This window comes from Podarcis filfolensis (genome assembly GCF_964270895.1).
Source record: "Podarcis filfolensis genome assembly, chromosome: 11".
NCBI classification, from domain to species: domain Eukaryota; kingdom Metazoa; phylum Chordata; class Lepidosauria; order Squamata; family Lacertidae; genus Podarcis; species Podarcis filfolensis.
Window position 1 is genome coordinate 27,966,318 of NC_139613.1, and position 24,121 is coordinate 27,990,438.

General features: G+C 45.6%; 1 protein-coding gene and 1 long non-coding RNA gene across 2 annotated transcripts in view; one reads left to right on the forward strand and one right to left on the reverse strand.

The window, feature by feature from the left end:
• The window catches only part of LOC310744729, a 23,846-nt gene extending 5,521 nt beyond the window's left edge, over positions 1-18,325 (reverse strand). Inside the window, exon 1 of the long non-coding RNA XR_014539711.1 lies at positions 15,240-18,325. This is a non-coding gene — a long non-coding RNA (uncharacterized lncRNA). The remainder of the gene's footprint in view (positions 1-15,239) is intronic.
• OTP (orthopedia homeobox) lies at positions 5,586-15,223 on the forward strand. Its single transcript, XM_083576264.1, has 3 exons — positions 5,586-5,795; positions 6,478-6,905; positions 14,528-15,223. Exons 1-3 carry the CDS (start codon positions 5,759-5,761, stop codon positions 15,056-15,058), a joined length of 996 nt encoding a protein of 331 aa, XP_083432390.1. The 5' UTR covers positions 5,586-5,758; the 3' UTR covers positions 15,059-15,223.
• Positions 18,326-24,121: the final 5,796 nt, after the last annotated feature.

Genomic DNA, 24,121 nt, shown 5'->3' on the forward strand with positions numbered 1-24,121 from the left:
TAGGAAAGGGAAATGAACAGAAATAAAACAAAATAAAATAAATAACTTCGCCCAGGCTGCACTAGATTTTGAGCGTTGCCGCGGTTCCAGCTTTGCAATCATATGATTTTTGTTTCGGCTGCAACCTGAGGGGGGTGGGGAGAGAGGCGGAGGGCGAAATTAAACCTGTCTCCTATTAAAAACAGCTCCCCTCCCCAAAACCGATTGATGAAAAATTAACTGAAACGAGCCAGCCTTAAAATAAAAAAAATAATTTAAAAAATACAAGCGGGTCCACAGCTCAGGGTTTGTTTGGGGTTTTTTGCAGGCACCTGCTGGCGGCTGGCAAGCAAACAGAGATCTGGTTTGCCTGTTCGATTGAGACAGATGCATTTGCGGAATAAGAACTGCATCATTCTTAGACTTTTGCTGGGGTGCGGTGGGGTGGGGTGGGGTGGGGAGGAAGGGACAAAAAACCAGAGGGAGTTTTAGGTTCAAAGAGGAAAAGAAGAAGAAATCGTGACCTCTCCCATCTCTGTGGTGGGCCTCCTGAACTTGTGCGCGCCCCGATCCACCATTTACTCGTGGGCGTTTCAACTCTGGACAAAGTTTCCCCCTCCGAGGTGCCACCAGATCCCTCTCCTCCGGCTGCCAAAAGATCCCTCCGATCCTCAAGATACCACCTGAGCTCACGAGAAGACGCAAACTGGGAGCTACATCTCGTTCTCCCACCAGCCGCGTTTTCAGGAAGGGGCTTGCTTGGCGCACCTCTAACCCAGACGTGGCTTCGGCTTGGAGACGCTTCTCCCGCTCGGCCTCCGCCCCCGCCTGCTCTCCTCCATTTCCCTCCGTTTCTTAATCAAGCCCCGGGTTTGATTTGCCGGCGGCTGACCCAGGCCAGGCGCGAGAGGTAGTCCGCGAGATCCTAAGAAGTCACTTGATTTGTTTTCTGCAAGCAAATGGAGCCGAGGCGCGCGCACCCCCCTTCCCAAAAGTGGGCTTGTAATTTGCAAGGAATTAAAATTGATTCTTTTCATCAGGCAAAGAAAATAGGAAAATGTGAGATCGTTAATTATGGAGGGAGACGCTTTCTCATTAGAGGCAGCGATGTTACCATTCAGCATTTAAATAGCGGCAATGTGAATAATAATTATCATAACGTGTCATATTTCAGCCCTGAAAAGACACACTTGCTCCCCCAACTCCCGAAAACACACGCGCGCACCAAATTGCATCCTCCAAAAATTAAAGAAAACAAAACAGTCGGCTAAAAGGGGGGAAATACGCCCCCTAAATCCTAAATCAATTTATTTCGAAGGGGAACTTCTTTCCACCCTAATGATGCAGAGCAAGGCAAGGAACTCCTGTGTGGGAAAGAACTTCCGCTGACCAGCCTGTTTTTGAACAGAAGTGATAACCAGCTATAAAGGGGGGGGGGTCAAGAAAGGCAAAGGAGGGGGGGCAGCTTCTGTTAAGTGTGCAAAGCAATTAGGAAGCCAGGCACAGTCTCTTCCCGGGTGTCTCGAAGATGCAAATAAACAAGTGGACCCCCCCCCGCATCCCAGCCCGTGCTCCCCCCCCTTTATTTGAGTCCTTTGGAAATCAGTGGTGGGATCGAGGCCTTAAGGGGGCAAGGACAATAACCCCAGATCTGGGTCAAAATGGTGCATGTGTGTAAAACCCATCCTCTTTCTGTTGCAGCCGCGTCTGATGAGCCCCTGAAGGTGGCACTTCCAGAGCCCCCTCCCCAACCCTCCTCTTCCTCCAGGCCGCAGTTGACGGCGGCGCCTCTCTATCTGCGATGTCTATTTCTGTTTCCCCACCCCTGCCGACCCCCAAAGCGGCCCTCGGCCTCCCCTCTCCGCCTCCAGCTGTGTCTGGACATGCCCCCCTCCCTCTCCACGGCTTGGCCGACTGGAAGCAGCGGCGGCAGCAGGCGGCGCGCAGGGGGGAGAGGAGGAGGAGGAGGAGGACACCCCAAAGCGGGGATGATTTCCCGGCGCCCAGCCCTTTTGGCAGGGGCACTCTTGTACAAAATTCAATCTCTCTTTTTTATGAGGAGTAAACCGCCTAAATAAATTTTATTAGGGGCAAGCAATATGTTCCCTGGTCGTTCCCTTTGTTCCAGTCCTACGTGTGTGTAACAATCTAAAACCTATTTATGGAGGGAAAATCGCCGGATCCGTCATAGAAAATCCTTTTACTTGGCTCTGAAGTGATTTTCTGAAGAACACTCTTGTCATGGTGGAGATTTTGGGGGCCATTGTGCTAAGCCGTGCCTTGTTAGGGACTTCACTTTGCCTGATCAGGTGGGAAATACCTTCCATTATCCAAGGAATGGGCCTGACTGGCACTTTTCTGGCTTGCTTGGGGGGTGGGTGAGGAAGTGGAGAAGAGGGAGGGAGGTGGGCGGTGGGGGAGGGGGGAAAGATGACGAGGGGCTGGGAGATCTTTGTAAATACATCTCCGGCTCAGCCCAGGTGGAATCCAATTCTCCTCCAATACTCTTGGATCCAAGAGGCGGAGGAGATGAAACGTGTGTGTGTGGGCGCGCGTGTTTTACATAGAGAAAAATCAAGAATATTTTCACTCTGACAAGAGTCTAGTCCCGGTTTCCCCCTCCCCTCCTCCTCCTCCCTCCCGATTTCCATTCTTTTCTTCCCTTTTCTCCCTCTCACAGCCTCCTTCTCTCTCCCCTCCTCCCCTCCCATGAAGCCCCCCGCAAGCCCATCGCGCTTTGAAGCCTCGGAAGGAATGATTTAGTTTGTTTATCCTGCTATAAAAATCAAGAGCAATAGAAAAGTCATAAAAGGGAGCGCGCCATCCATCACGCCGCAGCCTTGTTTTCCCGCGGCTCCTAAGCGAGATGGATAAGCCGCGGGTCCCAGCCCCTTGTTAAGCGCGATGATGGGGCTGCCCATTAACTATTACGCCCTTTATTTATCGACTTGAAAGGCGCACGCCGAGCCAGCCGAGCTCAGGATCTGGTGGAAGTTGGCAGATTTTTTTGGGGGGGGGGACTGAGGGGCAGAGAGATATGGAGCACCCCCACTTCCCAAAAAGGCAAGGAAGGGAAGCCACTCTTGGAAATGTGCTAGGCTACTAGAAACAGGACGAGGCGAGGCAGGAGGGCACTGCGGGGTGTGTGGGTGTGTCTGGGATCAGCTGGGAATAGTCTTGGGGAGAGAGAGAGAGGGAGAGAATTTAGCAAAACTATTCCGGCTCGTGAGATGCGCTGTCCAAAAGGTGGACTGTGTGCCGCCCAGCAAGACACAGACTCCCGGGGATTAGCTGCCCAAAGTGGCCACCTGCCCTTTCCACTAGGCAGGCAGGCAGGCCACTCGGTGGGGGTAGAGGGGGAGCGAGCCAAGACCATCGGCTGCCCCTTCCACAACCCTCCTGCAGGCTCACTCCCGCTTCCCTTGTAAAGTGGGCATCGCGGGGAGCTTGGTCTGCTTCTTTTGTCTTTTCCGGCTGGTGATGGTTAGCTACTGTACTTTGGGGAGATTGGAGCAGCAGAGCCTTCTCTCTCTCCCCCCCCCGCCCGCGCCCACCCCCTTGCTCTCGGGCTGGGCTTGCTGCTTCCAAGTCTTCCAAACAGGGCCGAGAGGCGGGCAGCCCTTCACGCTTTCCAGCCTGACAGCGACCCCTTGAATGGGATCATCGACGGGCTCGCCAGGCGCTCAACTGCCCCACAGCTCGCTCGGCCGCCTCCTTTGTCTCCCCTTTTCAGTGCCAGCCCGAAACCCACCACCCCTGCGTTGCCAGCAGGAAAGGAAAAGCGGGGAGGGAGGGTTAAGAAACCCCAAACACAAAGGCCGAGCAATGTTTTGTGGGTGTCCGTCGGGCGGCGAAGCAGCAGCAGCACCAACAATAATCAAAAAAGCCATTCGCCCGGTTATTACTGAGCAGAGAGAATCTCCCAGGTGAATTCCCCACCCCCACCCATCTTCGCTTGCGCTCTCTCTCTCTCTCTCTCTGTGTGTGTGTGTGTGTAAGCTTTATTTGCACTACATGAATAATCTTAATTGCATCACTCTCGAATTAAAAATCAATGTTAATCAAGCTGGAAGAAGGAAATATCAGTTTTCATTGTGCCTGGCCTAGATGGCAATTCCAGGGCCCCCCCTCCTTTGGAGAATGGGGCGGGGAGAGAGAGAGAGAAAAAAGAATCAAATAACTTTAAAAGGCCATTCTGTTCTGCTACAAATACAATTGAAACGGATTGTTTAGGAGCGGATCAGAAACGGTACAGAATTTTGCACTTAATTTCCTCCGTTATCATTTACAATAAGAACCTCTTGCCTTGACAGCCAAGTCTAAACAGTAGTAAATTAGTACAAATTTATACTGATTTTACTCTAATAATCGTAATAAAAGCTTATAGATTTGGCACTAATTACATAAATGCCTAATGATCTTGAAAATTACTCTGGTTAGAAATATATTACTAATCTAAACTTTGTTGTTGGCTGGCTTTGAAAAATCAGAACATTAGAAATGGTTCGCTTCCCTTGTGCAAAGCACTTGAAATTGTTGGGATAGTTTAACATATTCAAGAGGAAAATAATGTTTTGTTTTGTTTCTTTTTGTAAAAAAAAAGCATTCAGCTTTATTTACTGTCTTAAACTGAGTTTGGAGACAAGCTGAACTTAGAAACTTTCTCACACGCCCAGGTGAATGAAGGAGGCGCCTGGAGGCGCTGCCTTCTCCTTAAACCAAGACAACTGCTGGAATTATTCCTGTTTTATACAAATATGTAATTCAGCGGCTTGAGATCCTTGTGGGGATTTGGGGGGCGGGCGGGGAGGAGGAGGGATGAGGAGGAAAGACTGCTGCAAAGATCCAGGTTACTACAGACGTTTCATTAGGGTCACACTCAGCTTTCCTCTCTGCTGCGTTTTCCAACCATCCCACATTAGTGGCTGCACTTAAGTTTATACCCCACATTAGAAATCCTTAAATAAAGCCATCCAACACAATTTATCCCCAGAACAGATACACCCCGCCACTCCACAGCTGTGCAGAATCTCTGTGTCCTCTTTCCTCGCTCTTTCCCACCCGCAAACCCCAAAGCGACGGCAAAAGAACAGCAACAACACACCACAAACGAAGACATTAAAAAGTGTCTGTGTGTGTAAGACGGTGCTGGTGATGGGGAAAACGAACAGCACAACATACCAGCCATTCACTTCTGTTCTTTCCCCCCCCCCCCAAGCCACCTATATTCCTCTTTTTATTGGGTTGGCTTTGTCAGTCATTTTCAACTAATTTGATCAGGAGGTCACTTTTGTTAAAAAAAGAAAGAAAAAAATAAGAGTGGGGCGGGGGAGGCTGCCTCTCCGGCAATTCATCAGCGCGGGGCGGGAGAGAAGGCGAATGGCGACGGGGGCTTTAAAAGCCCAGCCCGCGCGGCTCGGCGCTGCTGCTGCTGCTGCTGCTGCGGCTGGTGGTGCTGAGGCTGCGGGCGGGTGGAGCGGGGACTCTTTGGGTGCTGACATTTGCAGGCTGCCCTCCTGATTGGTCCCTTCGCTGAGCTGCTCACGGGTTCACTGAAGTGTTAAGCACCTCCCCGTCTCTCTAAAGGACATTATAATGCAAGAGACCCCCTTTTTAACCACACACCGAATTTTCTTTCATTTAGGCGATCTATATATAAATATATATCTATAAGCTTGAGAGAGAGCGAGATCCGGTGCAACTTTTTTTTCCATAAAAAAACCCACCACCAACCGCTAAAATTTGGGGGGGTACAGCTTTCGCCCTGGAGCGGTGCGCGATGCTCTCTCACGCCGACCTCCTGGACGCCCGGCTCGGTGAGTTGCCCCCCAAAGCCTCTCTCCCCCCCCCTCTTTCCTCCCTCTCCCTCGCCCCCAGCAGCACCTGCAGCCAAGGAAGAAGCCCCGGGCAGGAAATGGACAATTTGTGCCTGATTTTACCTTAATGCGACTAATTTCTTTAAAAGTAATTGTACTGTATTAAAGTTTGATTTGATTTAACGCCATCTTAAAAACAACAACAAAGAATATGTAGATCCAAAAGCAGCAGTAGCGGAACTGGGGGGCCATTTCGTTTTAGGTTGTGGCCCCTCTCCCTCTCCTTTGTCTTCTTCCTGTTTGGTTTTTTATTTTATTTAAGTCTCTCTTTTTTGGTCTTTTGAAATAATCCTGCATGTGTGTATCTAGTTTGCCTACCCTTAAGAAATAAATTGAGGCGCCCTTGGCTTTGGGCAGGTGGATGTTCGGGAACCTCTCCCGGCGAAGGCGCAAGGCGGCCCCCTCGGGCGAGGAGAGGGTGTCCGGGGGCGACTATCCAAGCGGGATGGCTCCCAAGTTCTTGGGGGGTGGGAAGGAGGCAGGGTGGGCCGGGCCGGTTCCTCCCCGTCGGGGGCCGGGTTGGCCTAGGGCGCTGGTGGACACCGTCCAGGCCCGCCGGCCGGGGGTGGACCGTGGTGTGTGCCTGGCTGAATCGCGGCGGGCCGCTGCTTTGCCTCCGCAGGGATGAAAGACGCCGCCGAGCTGCTGGGCCACCGGGAGGCGGTGAAGTGCCGCTTGGGCGTCGGAGGCTCGGAGCCCGGAGGCCACCCGGGCGACCTGGCTGCCAGCGCGGACTCGGTGGAAGGCTCCACGCTGCTGCCCGGCGACGACATCTCCGCCGTGGGCTCCACGCCCGGCGCGCTCTCGGTCGGCGCCAAGGACCCGGACAAGCAGCAGGGTCAGCCCGGCGGCGGCGGAGGCGGCGGCGGCCAGAACCCCGGCCAGGCCGGCCAGCAGCAGGGCCAGCAGAAGCAGAAGCGGCACCGGACGCGCTTCACGCCCGCGCAGCTCAACGAGTTGGAGAGGAGCTTCGCCAAGACGCACTACCCGGACATCTTCATGCGCGAGGAGCTGGCCCTGCGCATCGGCCTCACCGAGTCCCGGGTCCAGGTAGGCGCTCGCCGTCTGTCCATCCGCCGAGCGGCCAAGCCACCCACCTTCCTCCACTCTCCGACCCTCCATCGCCCACCCCGTCCAGGGACAGGGGGGGGGGCTTCCAGGTCAGGGGGGCGCCCCCGTCCCCAGACCCAAAAGGAGGGTGGCGGGACTTAAACGTTACTACCCCGCGCTGGTTAATTAGGGTCATTGAGCTCCCCTGATTAGGGACCGAGGGCTAGCTAATCAAATTCCTCACGGAAAGGATTTTCAATCACGCAAGGGGGGCGGGAGTTCGAACTTGTGGTTTTCGTTTTGTTTTAAAGTTGTCTCAAAAGTGAGAAAGGGCTGCTGCTGTTTCTCCAGTCTAGAGACGCGAATGCAGCAGTTTCATAAAACTGCACCAACTAAAAGCAATGCTTTCGATGCCCCAAAGCGAAGCCTTCCCATTAAAAGAATAAAATAAAATAAATATCCTTCCCTCCGCTCCATCACAGCACTGAACAGCACAGACGCCGCGTTACAAAACTTAGTTTATTTGAAGCGGCCTGGGAATTTCGCTGCTGTACATTCAGTGAACGCTACAACGCTTCGAGATCGATTTCTAAGGCAACAGACTGGCACTCCGATCCCAAACACATTGCTCGATTTCACTACCAAGGAAGGAGTTTGAGGCAGCAGTGTAAGAAATATTTTCAAAGAGCCTTAAAAACCCAAGGCAGAGAAAGCCTTTGCTAGAAGTTTTAATTTTAATTTTATTAGCGTTTTATGTTAAGGAGCATTAGCAAAAACAGCTCTCTGTTTATGAACAAACGCATTGGACGCATTATAGAAAAGATGAAATAATTTAAGAGAAGTATAACAAATCTCTTTTTTTGTGGTGGGGTAATATTTAATTTCAGCACACGTTTGTCCCACTCTTTAAGAAAACAAATCATTTGTGTGTTATCTTCCTGTTTCGCATACTGGCAGGTTTGAATTTGTTTCAGTCCGATTAGTTAAAATGACTCTGCGCTGTCCTCAGTCCTGAACTTTCCCTTTCCTTGGTTCTTTCTATTTTGATTATTCTGATTGAAATCGCTGATATCGAAAAGGAAAAATGTATTCTTTTAAAAAATCTTAAAGTGGAACCAAATTTATCTGGAGGCATTTGCATTTTAGATTTTTTTTAAAGGCACTAATTAAATGCTGCTGACTCCAATACCATCATTTTAGTTTGATATCATTAACAGGTTTATGAGGAACTTAATTACAGGGAAATCAATGAGATTTCTCTCTGTATAGAGAGAATAGATGTGTATGTACTTCGTGAGTTGAAATCCTCTCTAATTAATTTAGCCAGAACTAGAGAACGCCAAGCAGATAAATGCAGAGGAAATCTAGAAACCACACTTTTAAATCCCAAGGAGGACTTTTGTGTTTGCGTTCAACAGAGTTTCTGTCACCATATACCTACCTATAAAAAGTGCATTAATATTATCTATTAGATTAGAAAACACTATAATGGGGAGTCTTCAAGAAAAATTGTTACGCATGCCCAAACCAAACAAATTTAAAAACAGTAACACCAATGCTAAAACCCGAAAGCTACCGCAATTCTTCTCTGAATTTATATATATATTAGATTTTATACAGATTTATTCAACCCGTGTAGAATGTTAATTAGTTTAAATTAAAAACGAAATCTGGTTCCAAATAAAATATAATTGGACAACTAACTTGGAAGGGAGAAAGAAAGGAAAAGAGCAGGAAGCCTATTAAACTCTACTGGGTTTCTCCAAAGGTTAATAAGCAATTTCATTATCAGGAATGTGATGAACGAAACAAAATGCATAATATAGAATGGGAATAGTGATTATTCACCCGCTTCCTCTCCCCAGTGGTGGAAATCCGTAGAACTAAATGATAATGGGATCCTGGCCCTACAACGATTTATAGATAGTAAACGAAATTACGGAGAATGAACAGATGCATACGATCTTATTTGGGGTTAATTAATTAATACAGAATAATTACCTCGCTTCATTTACAATTGCTAACGCAAAATAAAACCATCCACTTCAACATAAACAAGTGCTTTTCAAAGACCCCAGTCGCGATTAAAACAGTGATAAGGCTTGTTATTCCATTTTAAATCATATTGTTTCTTGCCTTTCCTTCGAAGGTAAGCGTGCGTCAGATGGCGACCCGAGGTCGCTTACAGCCTGAAACTAACCATATTTTTACCCCCGTGGTTTTCCAGCCTTACTTGTAAGTAAGTCGCGTTCACCTCAGTAGGACTCACCTCCAAGTGAAATGGGGGGGGGGGAGCATTTTAATGACCTCAGCATAATCCTACACGCTGCTAATAGCTACGGGCGGCTGAATAGAAACAATTTAATCGAGTGGCAATTTAAATATTCTTTACAATAATGTTCTGCAGTTTAAAAAGTAATCAAATCAACATAACCTTCTTAATTAACACTTCAGAATGATTAACATTGTGTAAGCTTGTGCAAAAATAAATTATGGGAAATGTATTTACTTCCCAGTTCATTGTATTCTTGCTACTTGACCAAATGGAAATGAAAGAGTAATGGATGGGTTTATGGTCTCGTTTACACAGCCTTTGCGGCGCGTAGGGGGCTCCACATTGATCCGGGAACGCTCCACACGCCCGCCTTTCGAGCTGCTCTCTATGCACCATTATATGCAAGAATAAATTATATTTTTTCTCACTTTCCTGTCTTGTACATTTTAAAAACCTACCCCTGCTTTGTCGAAAAGGCCTATCCCACGCCTAAGCTACCACTTTGCGCGCTCTCTCCCCCCCCCCCCCGCCTCTTTCCAGACCGGGTGTAATAAAACCATTCTTTTTATAGCATGCCATTATTAGAAACCAATTTCAGAATTATTTATAACCTGGAATGGCTTATTAAGCAGCAATGCGAGAATCATGCAAATGACAGCGATCCAATGCAATATAATAAGCATAATCATTAGTCTCTCGCGCTGATTAATTAACTTTCAATATTTTATTTACATAAAAAGCAAATCAGTGAAATAACTTCTGCACAGCCAGGCTTGCCTTTCAATATTTTACACCAACCTAAAAATAATGTGCTGAGACTCCATTGACCGTGTCCCCCCGCGCTGGCCGTGTCACCTGCCACATCTTAATAGGGGACAAGCTGAGAGTATTTTCTAGTTTTCTAATGGAATGAGAAATTGCATTTTCTTCCTCTCCCAGTAACTATTAAAGCGTAATGAATTCGGCCTAGAGTTCACGGCTGGCTGATCGAAATGAACCTGAAATCTGAGCTTTAATGCAGCTCCCCAGATTTCCTACCAAATCTTCGCATTAATCATCCGCTGGATTCCAATGAGATCTTCATAAAGCTTTGTGAGAGGAGGGGGGGGTGGGGAGAGAAAGGAAAGTAATATCCTCTCCCCTTTTTTCTTCCCCATTTATAGCTGGGGAATTAAACGGGCTATATATTTCCAAATACATTTACAGTATGTCTATATTACTGTAGCAGCAGGTATCATGAAAGTAGAGTTTGAAATTGCAAACTCCATTAGACCCTCAGTGTTGTATTAATAATGTTGGGCGGTGGGGAAGCAGAGGGGGAGTCGCTGCGTTTTCTGATCGCAGCCGAAGTTGCCCAAATGCCTGTGGCTAATATATTTCCAGCTCCGAGTTGTCATGTGCGCCTTTTCAAAACCTCCCTCAGGTTCTCTCTCCCTTTTAATCTGTCATGCACCGGTTTCCAAGTGGATACGTTCACATTTTCAAAAGCATATGCGCCGTCGCTCTGAAGTGAGGCGATGACGACCTGATGGAGATTCTTTTACAACCCCAGTAAACCATGACACATAAAAAGATTTTGTGGCCACCATTTAACTATTAACCCTAAAACATAATTGAACACGACTTTTCTCCGTCTCTCTCTCCCCCTCTCATCTTTTTCTTCCTGCCTTCCTTCCTATTATTATTCCTATAACATTTAAGTCCTTAACAGCTGTTCCTTCTTGCTAATGGCCAATCGCATTTCCCTGTATAAACTGAAGGGTTTGAAAGAATGCGGCGGTGCTCCGGAGCCTCTCAAATCCGTAGGCGGCTTGTAGACTATCCCTAAAGCAGAGTGAGTAGGCACAAGAGCTCGGAGCGGCCCCATTCCAGAGTGGCGTGGCAACCCAGTGCGCCCACCGCCCGCAAATAAGACAAGGATCTTTGTTACTAAAACGCACACGGACGGTTCTTAAAACAAAAGGTTGGAGTGGGACAATAAATACTAAAACCGATTTGGAATTGTTACGGAAATTCACGGTTCCAAGGCTGGAGTTTGCTTCCCTGATTAAAAAAGCAAAGCAACCAAGTGGGGTGTACACCATGTACCCAGATTTGACTCTGCATAGGGCCCAGCCCAGATACGCATCTCCATTCTGCCCCCTTTTGCGCTGCAAAAGTTCCTGCCCTTTCACGAGTCTTTTTTACGCATCAACTTGTGGCGGCGGCAGCGCTGTGGCCGGGGTAAAACAGCCAGAGCAGGGTAAGACAGTGCAAAGAGAGAAAGGGGTCGAGGCAGAAGAAGGCAATAAAGAACAGGTCAGATGTAGGCGGGGAGAGAGCTGGGGAGAACCACCAAGCTAAAGAATATTCCCACAGAGAAATAAAAGAATACCAGGCCAAGTCACTTATTAAGAACCCGTAATATTTACATATACAGTACATGCAAAATTGTGTATATTCGCGTGACATATACGTTCATGTAATTAACTCAACTGGAGTAAACCAAAAATACCAACATTGTCTCACGATAGTTGCGCCGCGCGATCCTAAACATGTTTACTCGAAAGTAAGCCTCACTGAGTTCAATGGAGGTATTCTAAGGCTAGAAGGGGAGTGTGCGCCATTCAATTCAGTGGGGGGGGGTACATCAGAGGAAACCTGCATAGGATCGCGGTGCCCGCCTCAGTTTGCTTCTCTATCCAGCCAAGTCCCGCTTGCTCATATTCAAAAGCCTACTTATAGTGCAGTACTAAGGATGTTTTTCAGAAGTTGAGTCTCACTAATTTCTGAAAGTCTGATACCAGGTCAAGTATGCTTAGCGTTCGAGTCTTGTTTATTTATGCTTAGTATTTAGACACTTGGGAAAGGCCTAATTTTTTTTTTAAAGCCGAGTTGAATGGCTCAGTAGAAAATGAAAAGCTGCTGACACAGACGAGTTCAACGTTTGGTGGAGCTGACAGAAGCTCGGTTGATTAACTAAGGCATCTGAATGAATATCTAAAGCAAAATGCTCCACAATTATTGCAATGGCAGCTCACTTGAAGTAATGATTTAATGCATCTTTGTTGCATCTCCTTAATGAGGTACTTGAGCTTCACCACAAGTCAACTGCAAAACAAAAACTTTTATATATTTAAAACTCAGCTTCTCAGTAAGCAGCAATCTTTTCCAAGTAGTCACTAATCTGGCTTTGTTTCCAATTACATTATATAAATTATTATTTTTTTGGGGGGGGGGAGTTTCCCTTATGTCTTATTTACATTTACAATATGAATATTCCTCATGCCTTGAAGTAGGAAGAAAAACATATGAAAACACCAATTATTTCACTGGGAAGTATGGCATATTCAGTGCTTTCAACTTCTGGTACTCAGGTAGTAGGAATAACTCCTATTGGAAACCACTGCTAAGCACTAAAATAAAAATAAAAATGTGTATGGGACCTCTACACATCTATCTGCAATGTATATTCAGAGTGTTCCACATATCTGTAACAAAACACACTTATTTGTTTGATCCCAGTAGAGAGATCAATACACAGCTTTCTCCTGTTCATCCATATTCCCTTGCTGATCTAGGCTCACATATGCAACAGATGCTATGTGTATGGATCCTGTGGCTGGATGCTATAGGGCAGCATCAGTGGTTGCATGTGTGATTCCCAGCCATGGGTACCAAATGCAGGGTTCTCAATAACCAGCATAGATAAAATATGGATGCCAATTGTAGATGAGTATGCATCTTCCATATTGTCTGTTGATGTATTCAAATCAGGATACAAAATATACACATATCTAGCCTCACATAAACTCACACACATACATGCATATGGGTAGCTAAAAATGTACTTCTATATTCAAAAGTCCTTGTAAAGATGGGCAAAGAATGCAGTCCGTATTCTAATTTATATATTTGCTCTAAGCATATGGAACTAATGTAAATAAGGGGTGGATACTTTTAAAACTATTATAAGAAACACAATCTTCTGGTGCATTAAATGAACATGCCTACAGATGAATCTCTTGCTCATAAATATTTTATAGCTTATATTAACGTACTTATCTTGATTATATTTCTTGCGTATCCTTCATAAGATACGCCATTAGATTATTTAAAAGTGTAGATCTAGTGAACTCAAGTGGTTAGTGAAGAACTTTTCTACAATCTCAGTCAGAAACCAATTTAACCTGAACTTCAGTTAAATCACTGAAACTAAAGAGCCCACATGGCTTGTGAATTCAGCTACTACTGAACACCTCGTTCAAATGTGAGGAATGGAACTTATGTGTAAGTCTGAAGGTAAATGTGCATATTTGAGAAAAAACACAATGACACCATTCTCTAAATATGTTTTCTTTGAAATATTTCACCAATGATTTTGGTGCAAATCTCAAGAGTGCTTAGGATGAGGTACTATTAGAACCATGAAAGTTATGTCATTCACATTGTCTTAAACACAAGTTTTGCACAACTTGTTTATGCATCAGCGTATTAATTAGACTGCTAGCTCCAGAAGTAAGAGGTACGATTGTAGCTTTATTTTTTTCTTTTGTGCCTAAGCTCACATAGTAGGCCTCCCAAACTAGATATGAGTCTAGATGCTTAAGAAAGATTATTATAAAATCTAAACATTATTACAAAAATAGTAAGAGCTGTAGCAAACTCACAATAGTAAAATAACAGATTATTGGTACCAGAGTAACAACTTTATTTTCTACTGTTTTCCCTGGGTTCTATCAGGGGAAAAGGCAGGGTATAAATAAATAAATATATAATAATACTATTTCAAAGGGCTAAAATCTAAGGATTGTAAATACAGTATGCCAGCTCTTTTATTTTTATCCCTCAAGCCATCTGTGTCCAGAGTGGGGAAATGTTCCTCCTCCTCCTCCTCCTCCTCCACCACCTTTAAAAGAGTATTCTCCCTTTTGTCCCCAATGGAAATAGAATAGTTGCCCTTATTTTCTCCCTTCGCTTATGCTCCCTTATTTGTCAATGGAATATTAGGGGTCGGTTTCGGAGGAACCGTGGCGAGGCTGAAGGAAACAAGGCAGCGAAAGTCCTTTGCGTTCAGAGCAATGATAAAATACCAGTGCGTAAAAACCCATATTTTAGCCGGACAGCAGGACAGACACCAGACGTCTGTATCCACACACAGACGCCTTCTTTCCCCCCTCCTGACAACTCCATCTTCGCCTTTAGGGCCTCCAGCCAGAGGCGTGGGCCCTCACAGAGGCGGGTGGCGGAGGGACGCGGGGCCTGTTCAAGCGCTTTGCCCGCAGAGCCACGCTAACCGGCCTCTCTTTTCTCTGTCCTTCCCCCCCACTTGTCCTTTCCTTCCCCGCCGGCGACGACGGGCGGCCAGGTGTGGTTCCAGAACCGGCGGGCCAAGTGGAAGAAGCGCAAGAAGACGACCAACGTGTTCCGCGCCCCCGGCACGCTGCTCCCCACGCCGGGCCTGCCCCAGTTCCCCTCCGCCGCCGCTGCCGCCGCCGCCGCCATGGGCGACAGCCTCTGCTCTTTCCACGCCAACGACACGCGCTGGGCCGCGGCCGGCATGCCGGGCGTGTCGCAGCTGCCCCTGCCGCCGGCGCTGGGCCGGCAGCAGGCCATGGCGCAGTCGCTGTCGCAGTGCAGCCTGGCGGCGGGGCCCCCGCCCAACTCCATGGGCTTGTCCAACAGCCTGGCGGGCTCCAACGGCGCCGGCCTGCAGTCGCACCTCTACCAGCCCGCCTTCCCCGGGATGGTCCCCGCCTCCCTGCCCGGCCCCAGCAACGTGACGGGCTCGCCGCAGCTCTGCAGCTCCCCGGACAGCAGCGACGTGTGGCGGGGAACCAGCATCGCCTCCCTCCGCCGAAAGGCGCTAGAGCACACAGTCTCCATGAGCTTCACCTAATGGCGTCTCCTTCCCGCCTTCCCAGCCAGCCAGCAGCCTGCCCCCAGCCGCGCCTCCCGCTTTCCCGCCCTTTTTGCTTCTTCTAATTCCTCCTCTTCTTCACCTCAGCCCTGCCCTCACTCCCCACTCCCGCCATTTTTTTGTACTTAAAAGAGGGAGGGGGAACAAACAAAACACTTACCAGGGAGTCGACTCAGGATCAGAAGTGAGTGGACTGGTTTGCGGGCAGAGTTTTAAGAGTGGTCGTCCAAATAACACGACCCAGGCAAGCGCACGCACACATAAAAACATACAGACAAGGAACACGCTCACCCCAACCGCCGCCTACTGTGCTCCAAGGGCGGAAACACAATCGACGTGTGTCTTAATAAGGATTTGAGAGATACTCAACCTGACAAAAGGACTCGTTGGATCTCCTCCTTTAATTTACCCCCCAAGTTCCAAGCCCGCGCAGCCAAATTCAGATCCAGGCATCTGTTGGGCTTTTATTTTTTTATACAAAACACCAAAACAAAAAGCCACCTCATGTAGAAAGACAGTATACAATGTGTGCATGTGCGTGTACAAATAAAGATGAAAGTTGGTTGCAGGGGTTTTGATAGAAAGGTTTTCTTAACGGGCAAGTTTGGCCTTCGGGTGGCTGCGAGGCAAGAATAGTGGTCAGGATGCGAAGCGTGAAGGGGAAATTGAACCGATTTTGATAAAAGCATTTTTAAGCGAATTTTTTGGGGGGCGGGGGAGGGATTCAAACCATTTTTTAAAAAGAACCCACTCCAAACACTTCCTATTACTCTTTTTTCTTTTTGTGGGCGTTTTGATTTCTTTGTTTCGGTTATTGCTGTCCCTCCAGTTTCTCTTGTTGCCCTCCCTCTCCGAGCAGCAGGCTGATAGATAGATGCCTGGCGCACGTGGACTTGAGACATCTCCAACCTGGCAAAGACTTTGTACAGATAAAACAATCAGCTATTTTTTTCTCCCTTTCTGCATGTGCTGGTCCAATCCCAGAGAACAGAAGCAATTTCGAAGAATGAACAAACAACGTGAAATAGGATGTTTTGTGTAGATAAAGCATTCTTGTTACATACTGGTCGATTTGTGATATGTTAAAAGAAAAAAGAAAAGAAAACTTACTGTCTGTGCTTATTTATTATGGAATTTTGGGTTTCTTAATAAATGTTTGAGGCTACTATAAAGCATATGATTTGACTTTTGCCAACAAGTTTATATATCAAGTTAATGTAAATGGATAAATAAAATCATTTTCAATATGTGATAATGAGAACGATGGTGTGGCTTGAGATAAGAGGTGTTTTAAACGAGAGAAGAAATAAGATACTTGCTACCTTATTTTTAAATTTAGGATCCAGCGAGGTGGGGGGGAGGGTTGTCATACATTTGGAAATAGTTTGCTTGCTTGAACTTTGCGATGAAGCACTTCATTTATTACAATTTGGATACTTTATGTGAATAAACTTTTTAATTTCTCTGCGTAAATGACCTTTTAACTCTCAAGAGCAAGGTTATGATGACAATAGCGGCAGCAGCCGGAAGCAACTGAAGTTAAACCAAGTAACACACGATGTGTGTGTGTGTGTGTGTGCGCGCGCGCCTGTGCTCGTCCCCGCACATCGAAGGACGGGAGAGAGTTACATAGAAGGCAGCAAAAGTCTAGGGCCCTTTGTGTTGGCAACGTTTTGTAAGAAGTGACATCATCTAGTTGTTAAGCCAAAAGCAAAAATTTATCCGGCTAATTTCAAAGAAGCCCTTTCAGTTTCACAGAGAGAAGAGGCATGCACGGCTGACTGCAAGGAAAGTCCACAGATTTCTGACGGTAAAAATCTTAGCATTTTTTTTTTATTTTTTTTTTTGCCGAATACGAGGGCTGTGAGCTCCAAAAAGGAAAGAAAATAAATAAAAAAACAGAAGCCCCAGTGTCGAACTATATGAAGCCAAAAAGAATTGCTAATAAAAATCTGAAAGGGCGGGTTAAGATTAAAGCAGCGTCCGGGTGTTTTCTTTCATCTCAGTTGACTAAAGGTTGTAGGCAGGGCGAAATGAAATTGACATGTATTTGGAGAAAGCAGAAGGTGCATTTTGCAATCTATCTTTTCGCCGGCTTTCAAATGAGCCGCTGTTATTGTTGCTGTGACTCACTAGACATGATCTTACGGCAGAGAAGACATTCGCTTCCCTTCCCTTCGCTGTTTGCAAACTTGGGCTCTGCTAAAGGGCAGAAGGTTGTCAAGCACCAGGTAGAAAAGGATGCTTCGTTTTTTAATGCTTCCCTCAGATCGTTTTTGTCTGCACATCAATTATAGATCTCTTAATTACACACAAGAGGGTGCCCAAGTCTGGAGCCTTTCACAGAAGGGCCCTTGGTTGCTCCCCAGTGAATTCCACAGATGCTTCTTTAATTTAAAAATAAAATAAAAAAAGAAGTCAATGATTAAAGGTCCAGGATGAGAAGGAAATCACTTTGGTGCCCTGAAGAAGGAGCCGTTTGGATAACTTAGGCACCCCAAATGCCATTTAAATGAAGCTCTAATTTAAAAGTGGTCACTCTCCAGGGTTACACCACAATGGCAAGAGAAAGGTATCATTCTTTAATATCAGCTTTGAGATTCAGCATTCACACAGGAGGTAAACATAATCAAATATCATATACAGATTAACGGATGAGAATGTGCAATCATATGGAGCCATTTTGAAAATAATTTTTGAAAGCTCCCTCTTCTTCAAGCAAAAATATTAATCCTTCCTCCTGATGACACTAGAGCTCCACTGGCCCAGGAAATGAATACTCTTGAAATTTTTATTATGCCCTTTTGTTTGCGTTTTTGTTAAACTAGACTAGAATCTAATTTTTCCCCAGACAGTGAACTGAATGTATATTCAGTGACTTTAATTAAACATACTGCATCACACCTATTTTGGTCTTGGGGATACATTTAGAGACAAATTTTGATTCTCTCATTGACTTCTAAGGTCTGTAGAGCCAGTCCCTATCCACTGATGCACATGACCTCTTTTGTGTGTCTCTATAATCTCAGTTGATATTAGAGATCTCAGATGGATCTATTTGATCCTTAATCTTAACATCCTTAACACCAGGGCTTCAGAGAACATAACAGAGAGCCCTTATTTTAATACCCCCCAAGTCAGTATCACTCCACATAGATGTCATCCTTCCATTCTGCCTTTTGTCTTTCAATCTATATCATAGTTTCCTTATGATGTGCTTTATGCCTTTAGTTGAAATACAGTAGGTCTTTTATCCGCTTTATAATGTATTTTTCAAATAAAATACAATTCCCTCCCTCTCCATTTCTTGTTTGTTTGATGTTACTGAGAGCAAGGAAGACCCTACTTCTGAGAATTTTTCTTCTCTTACAGAATTTTGATTAATACTATTTTTTTAAAAAGAGGACACAAGGTGTGTGTGTGTGGAGAAATGCTCTGATGGGTTAGTTGCTGCAGAGCTGGCCTCACATAGTGGCTAAGAGCAAGGTAGGATATGCCAACTCTAACCTCTGTCAGAACTGCACCAGGGCTGACCTTAGGCACATTACTGTTCTATTTGGACCCCTTCACACATTGTGGAGGCAGAATGGATAAATTCAACTGGGATCTGCAGCCAGCTCAGCTTTCTGACTAGCATATTTGTAAGAGTTCCCAAATGCAGCTGTGTACAGTGGTACCTTGGGTTACATACAGTTCAGGTTACAGACGCTTCAGGTTACAGACTCCGCTAACCCATAAATAATACCTCGGGTTAAGAACTTTGCTTCAGGATGAGAACAGAAATCGTGCAGCGGCAGCGCAGCGGCAGCTGGAGTCCCCATTAGCTAAAGTGGTGCTTCAGGTTAAGAACAGTTTCAGGTTAAGAACAGGCCTCCAGAACGAATTAAATACTTAACTCGAGGTACCACTGTATTGTATTTTTAAGTGAGCAATTAAAATATTAGAATATACCCAAAAAGTGACCCAAATCTGCAATATATACGGGGATAATAATGACATTAACTTGCTTTACTAAGATAACATATGTTTTGGCAGCCCAACTTGAAAACCAGTTAAGTCACATGTGTTGGGTTGAGCTTGAGGCAAAGCAAATTGTCTTCATAAGCAAATAGCAGTGAGGTACATGTATTTCCACCACTGAAGTAAACACATCCAATATTGGTTTAAATTCTAATGCTCCAATGCATCTAGGTTTTTGATGGACTTATTGAACCCACAGGTGGCTTGCTTTAGTTGTAAAAGAGTACATGGACTGCCATCCTTAACTCAGGGGTGTAGCATGGGGGGTAGGAGGACCATGGCCCCCAATGCACAATTTTGAGGAGTGTGAACTAGGTGTCCCCATGCAGGCACAGCCTTTTGCAGGGATCCACCCAAGCATATCCTGGCAGGCCCTGTCCCTGGCTTCTCATCCTTCCCTGCCTGTCACTGGGGGGTTTCAGGGAGCCCAGTCTGGCCTCACCACTGCATCCCCAACCCCCTCATTGAATGGCTACCTGGCTCAGTGTGCTCCTCGGACAGTGAGTGGGTACAGATGGAGGGAGACAAGCAAGGGGCAACCCCAGTATGGCCTAGCCTGGTGCTCCTCTACATGGGTGTCAGGGGGATTTGCCCACCAAGGGTCATGTTGACTGGCTGGGTTCCCCCGCCGCAGACAGGCAGGCTCTGGTGTGGAGGTGTCACTCTGGCAGCATTGGCATTGAGGGCTGGTCTGGTGTGGTGGGCTCAGTTCACCCTCCGGACACCTCCTGGCGTGCCTGTGCGCACCCCAGGCACCAGCAAACCACGCTACGTCAATGCCTTAACCTGCTGGTTCAAGAATGTGTCCTATTATCTTAAACAGATACAATGTTAAGTAAGCTTAAAACTTAAGTGCTGGTCTTTTCATTCTTCTGAAATACATCTGACTCCTCCATATCCTAAACCTTTCAGAGGCTGAGCCAATGGTCTCCAAGCAGTGATAGTGTAGAGAAGTATAGAGAACTGAGCCACACCAGCATAGAGGGTTCTTATGTAAGCCGCTTTTGTCCTTCCATTTGTGCATAAGAGGCATGACTCACTTCACACTTAGGTGATCTCTGCAAATCTCCCACTGCTCCTTACCAAAGTGCAGCAAAGGTTGTTTACAAGCATGCTAATTTTACAGCCCTTTTATATAGCTTTAAGTGAGACAGGTTTATGATGTAGGCATGTAATAAAATATAGTCTACAAGAGGTTTTTTTTTTAAAAAAAAAACAACAACTCCAACATCAACCATGTGTTTTAAAGTGTTAGGTGGAAATGGGCTCTTAGGCTGGGGAGGGGGGTACCAATCCAAAAGGTCCAACTCCATTCGCTAATGGAAATGTGGTAAAGCATTGCAAAGACTTCCACTTAATTATTCTTCCCAAAATATGCATCATGTTCTCGAGGGTTTAATGAAAAATGTCCTGGTTCTGAACAAAGCTGCTTGGCTTCACTTATCCTCAATGTAATATTTGTTTCCATGGCAATAGATGTTTGCCTTATATGAAGGCCTGGAAATTTGTGGAACCAGGTGGATCGGGGTGACCTGAAAAAGCTCTACATTTGCCTAGTATAGGGGAAGCGATGCACTTAGAACTGGAACGTGGTGAAAGAAAATAAGGCAAGTGCAACTTATGAGTAATAATTCCCAGAACAATTTTCCTTTACAAAGTGTTTACAAACTACATCGTATATATTCACAACAGCCTTGTAAGTCTCTCGTCTGACTGGTCATTAACTTCACTTTGCAGAGGAAAACGGAGGCTGCAATTCTAAACATGCTTACTAGGGTGTTGTTGGCATCTGTCTGTCTCAAGGGACAATTGAGTGAGCCTGCGGGGATGAAGTCAAACCTCTGGAGATGCATTAGCAGTCCTAAAGTGACTTCTCTGGGGCGCAAGCTTGGGCAGTGTGTATGGAGGCCCTGGGCTGTCAAGACAATAAGACCCCTTCTCATTCTTGCGGATGAGGTCCAAAGGCAAATAGAGCAATACAAATGGCACCAGCCTGGCTGCTGGAACTGCCAGAAGGAGGTGTACAAGATGCCATCCAACCGTCTTAGCGACTCCACCCTGGATTTGTCTAGGGTTTACTCGTTAGTCTTTTCTTCTCCTCTTCTCCTAAATATATCTCACAAGGTAATGGGTACAGATTTTTCCTCGGGGTTTACTCCCAAAGCCTTTCTCAAGAATGAGTATTGCCGCAAGGCAGAGGAGGTTTAGGATCAGAGTTTTCCTTCTTCTAGATGGGCTACTTTCCCATGTTAATGAGCCCCATCTGCGCGTACTAGGATGCATGCCCTATTGGTCATAACGAGGCTTGCTTCTAAGTAAACAGAAATGGACTAGAACTGCATATCACAGAATCTGAATCCAGATCAAACTTCAGCAGTTCAGTGGTACCTCAGGTTACATACGCTTCAGGCTACAGACTCTGCTAACCCAGAAATAGTACCTCAGGTTAAGAACTTTGCTTCAGGATGAGAACAGAAATCATGCTCTGGCGGCGCGGCAGCAGCAGGAGGCCCCATTAGCTAAAGTGGTACTTCAGGTTAAGAACGGACCTCCGGAACGAATTAAGTACTTGACCCGAGGTACCACTGTACAAACATTGGACTATGTGGAAGGTTACTTCACACTAGATAAAATCTTCACTCATAGTAAATTTGAATTCATTTAACTACTTATGCTGTTTATTGTGATCATTTTTCTTTTTTATTCATCTTGTTGGTTTTATGGTTGTATCACGTGTTAATCAGCCACTCTGAAACAAAGGATGTAGATATTTTAAAAACACAGGTAAAGGCAATTTCATGTTGGAATATCTGCAAAACATATGTGTAGTAGATCATTCTGTGTGATTACCTCACCTGTGGGTTTGGTTTGTTTGCTTTTGTTTTGTTTATGATTAATCTCAGCAGTCCTGAGGTTAAAGGCCTCAAGCATATTTCCATAGGGTGATCTGCTCACAAATCAGTGTCCTTTTCAAATGTCTAACCATAAAAAACACATTCTACCAATTATCAAATCACCAAAATAAACATAACAAATCACCAAAATAAACATATAAATAAGAGCTCACATATTAAGTGGAATCTTGGGAAGAACCCCATGGGCTTACTGAGTGGAAATGGGCAGGCTGCTTTCAGAGCTGGAAGAACACATTTTGATTTCTGAAATGATGGGTAACATGATGTCCTCTGCTAGAAACTAACCATACTGCCTGGTGTATCTTCCTTCAGCATTGGTGATGGGGGATAGCGTCCTCTATCATGCCTGAGGGCAGCAAGGAAAAAGGAACATGAAGCCCTGTTGTCCAACAGAAGAGCATCACTGGCTTCCAGTACAATTCAGTTTCAAGGTGCTGGTTATTATCCATAAAGCCAAAAACAGTTTGGGACCAAGCTATTTAAAGGGAATCTCTTACGTGAATCCGCTTGCTCATGTTGTGCTTCTCTTGACCTGGTCCATTGGCCTTTTGAGACAAGGTTGGTAACAACACATGAGAAGGCATTTCCTGTGGTGGCATCCATCCCGCAGAAGCTCCACCCAGTGGCGTAGCGTGGGTTGTCAGCACCCGGGACAAGGCAAGTAATTTGCGCCCCTGCCAGGTAGGGGCAGAGAGCTGCGAGTGTGAGCGCGCCCCCCCCAGATGTTGCGCCTGGTGCGGCCGACCCCCCTGCACCCCCCATGCTACGCCACTGGCTCCACCTCCATACCGCAAGAGCATGGGTAGGCAAACTAAGGCCTGGGGGCTGGATCCGGCACAATCACCTTCTAAATCCGGCCTGTGGACGGTCCGGGAATCAGCATGTTTTTTACATGAGTAGAATGTGCCCTTTTATTTAAAATGAATCTCTGGGTTATTTGTGGGGCATAGGAATTCGTTCATTTTTTCTTCTTCAAAATATAGTCCGGTCCCCCACAAGGTCTGAGGGACAGTGGACCGGCCCCCCGCTGCAAAAGTTTGCTGACCCCTGCCCAAGAGGTTAGGTCTCATTGGGTCTTTATTTTTGTTCTGTTGACAATATAAAACTTTCCTTTTTAAGAAAGATTTTGATTCTGTTGCTAATTAGTGTATTGATGGTACTACTCCTGGTGGGCTTTTTTGGGGGGGGGCTGTTGTTTTAATGGTTATTATTGTTTTCATGTTTACTACTTACGTGTATGCCACACTGAGCAACCGCTGAGGGGTAAAGCAGAATATTATTTTTTTTAAGGTAACCCAGAAAATATGCATCTAGATGCAAATGTATTTGCATCAGCATCACACATGGCTCCCCCCTGTTGGACTGGACTGAAAGATTATGATGCAATAGATTATGATGTTTACTTATTGTTATTATTACTGATTCCTATCCCGCTTTTTAGGATGGGGTATCTAACCTCACAAGCAACAATAAGCCATTAACATTAAAAAATATTGGGTGATATCCCTTTATTTCAACAAGTCTATTCTAAGTATGACTATTCTAAGTATGACTAACACTGAATATCACTCATTAGCATCAGCTAATGAATATTTGATAAAACAGAGCTCCATTAAATACAGACTGGAATAAAAACATTTTTAAAGGATCTCCTAATAATGAGAAAGGAGACTATTCATAACTCCCTGGGAAGGGCTTGCCAAAGATGAATTCCTTCTATAAAACTGGAAAAATGCTATCAGTTTCTAAACATCAGCAAAAGTATTTTTTAAGCAAGGATCAGTTATTAGATTCCAGCCCTGTACAATACTTTATTTATAAATATTTCAGGTGACAGTAGGCCAGGGTCACATTTCTGGCTACGTGCACAACTAAGGTGCCTGGGATATAGCCAACCTTGTTCATCTAATATTTTTCTGATAGGCAGGAAAATGGAATAAACCGAATATCCTTTCAACAACTGCAACAAATACTGAATTGAAACAGGAAAGAGGAAACATTTCTCTCTCTCTCTCTCTCTCACACACACACACAGAGGAAATTTATATTTAGCCTACATTTAGCTTTCTCAAAGCTTTCAGCATTAATATAATATTTTACTGTTTGT

Bases quoted from the DNA above. Each gene is read 5' to 3' on its own strand.
- OTP (XM_083576264.1), top strand. From the start codon at position 5,759: ATGCTCTCTCACGCCGACCTCCTGGACGCCCGGCTCG. The intron at 5,796-6,477 runs GTGAGTTGCCCC...TTGCCTCCGCAG, and splicing joins CCTCCTGGACGCCCGGCTCG to GGATGAAAGACGCCGCCGAG. The intron at 6,906-14,527 runs GTAGGCGCTCGC...ACGGGCGGCCAG, and splicing joins TCACCGAGTCCCGGGTCCAG to GTGTGGTTCCAGAACCGGCG.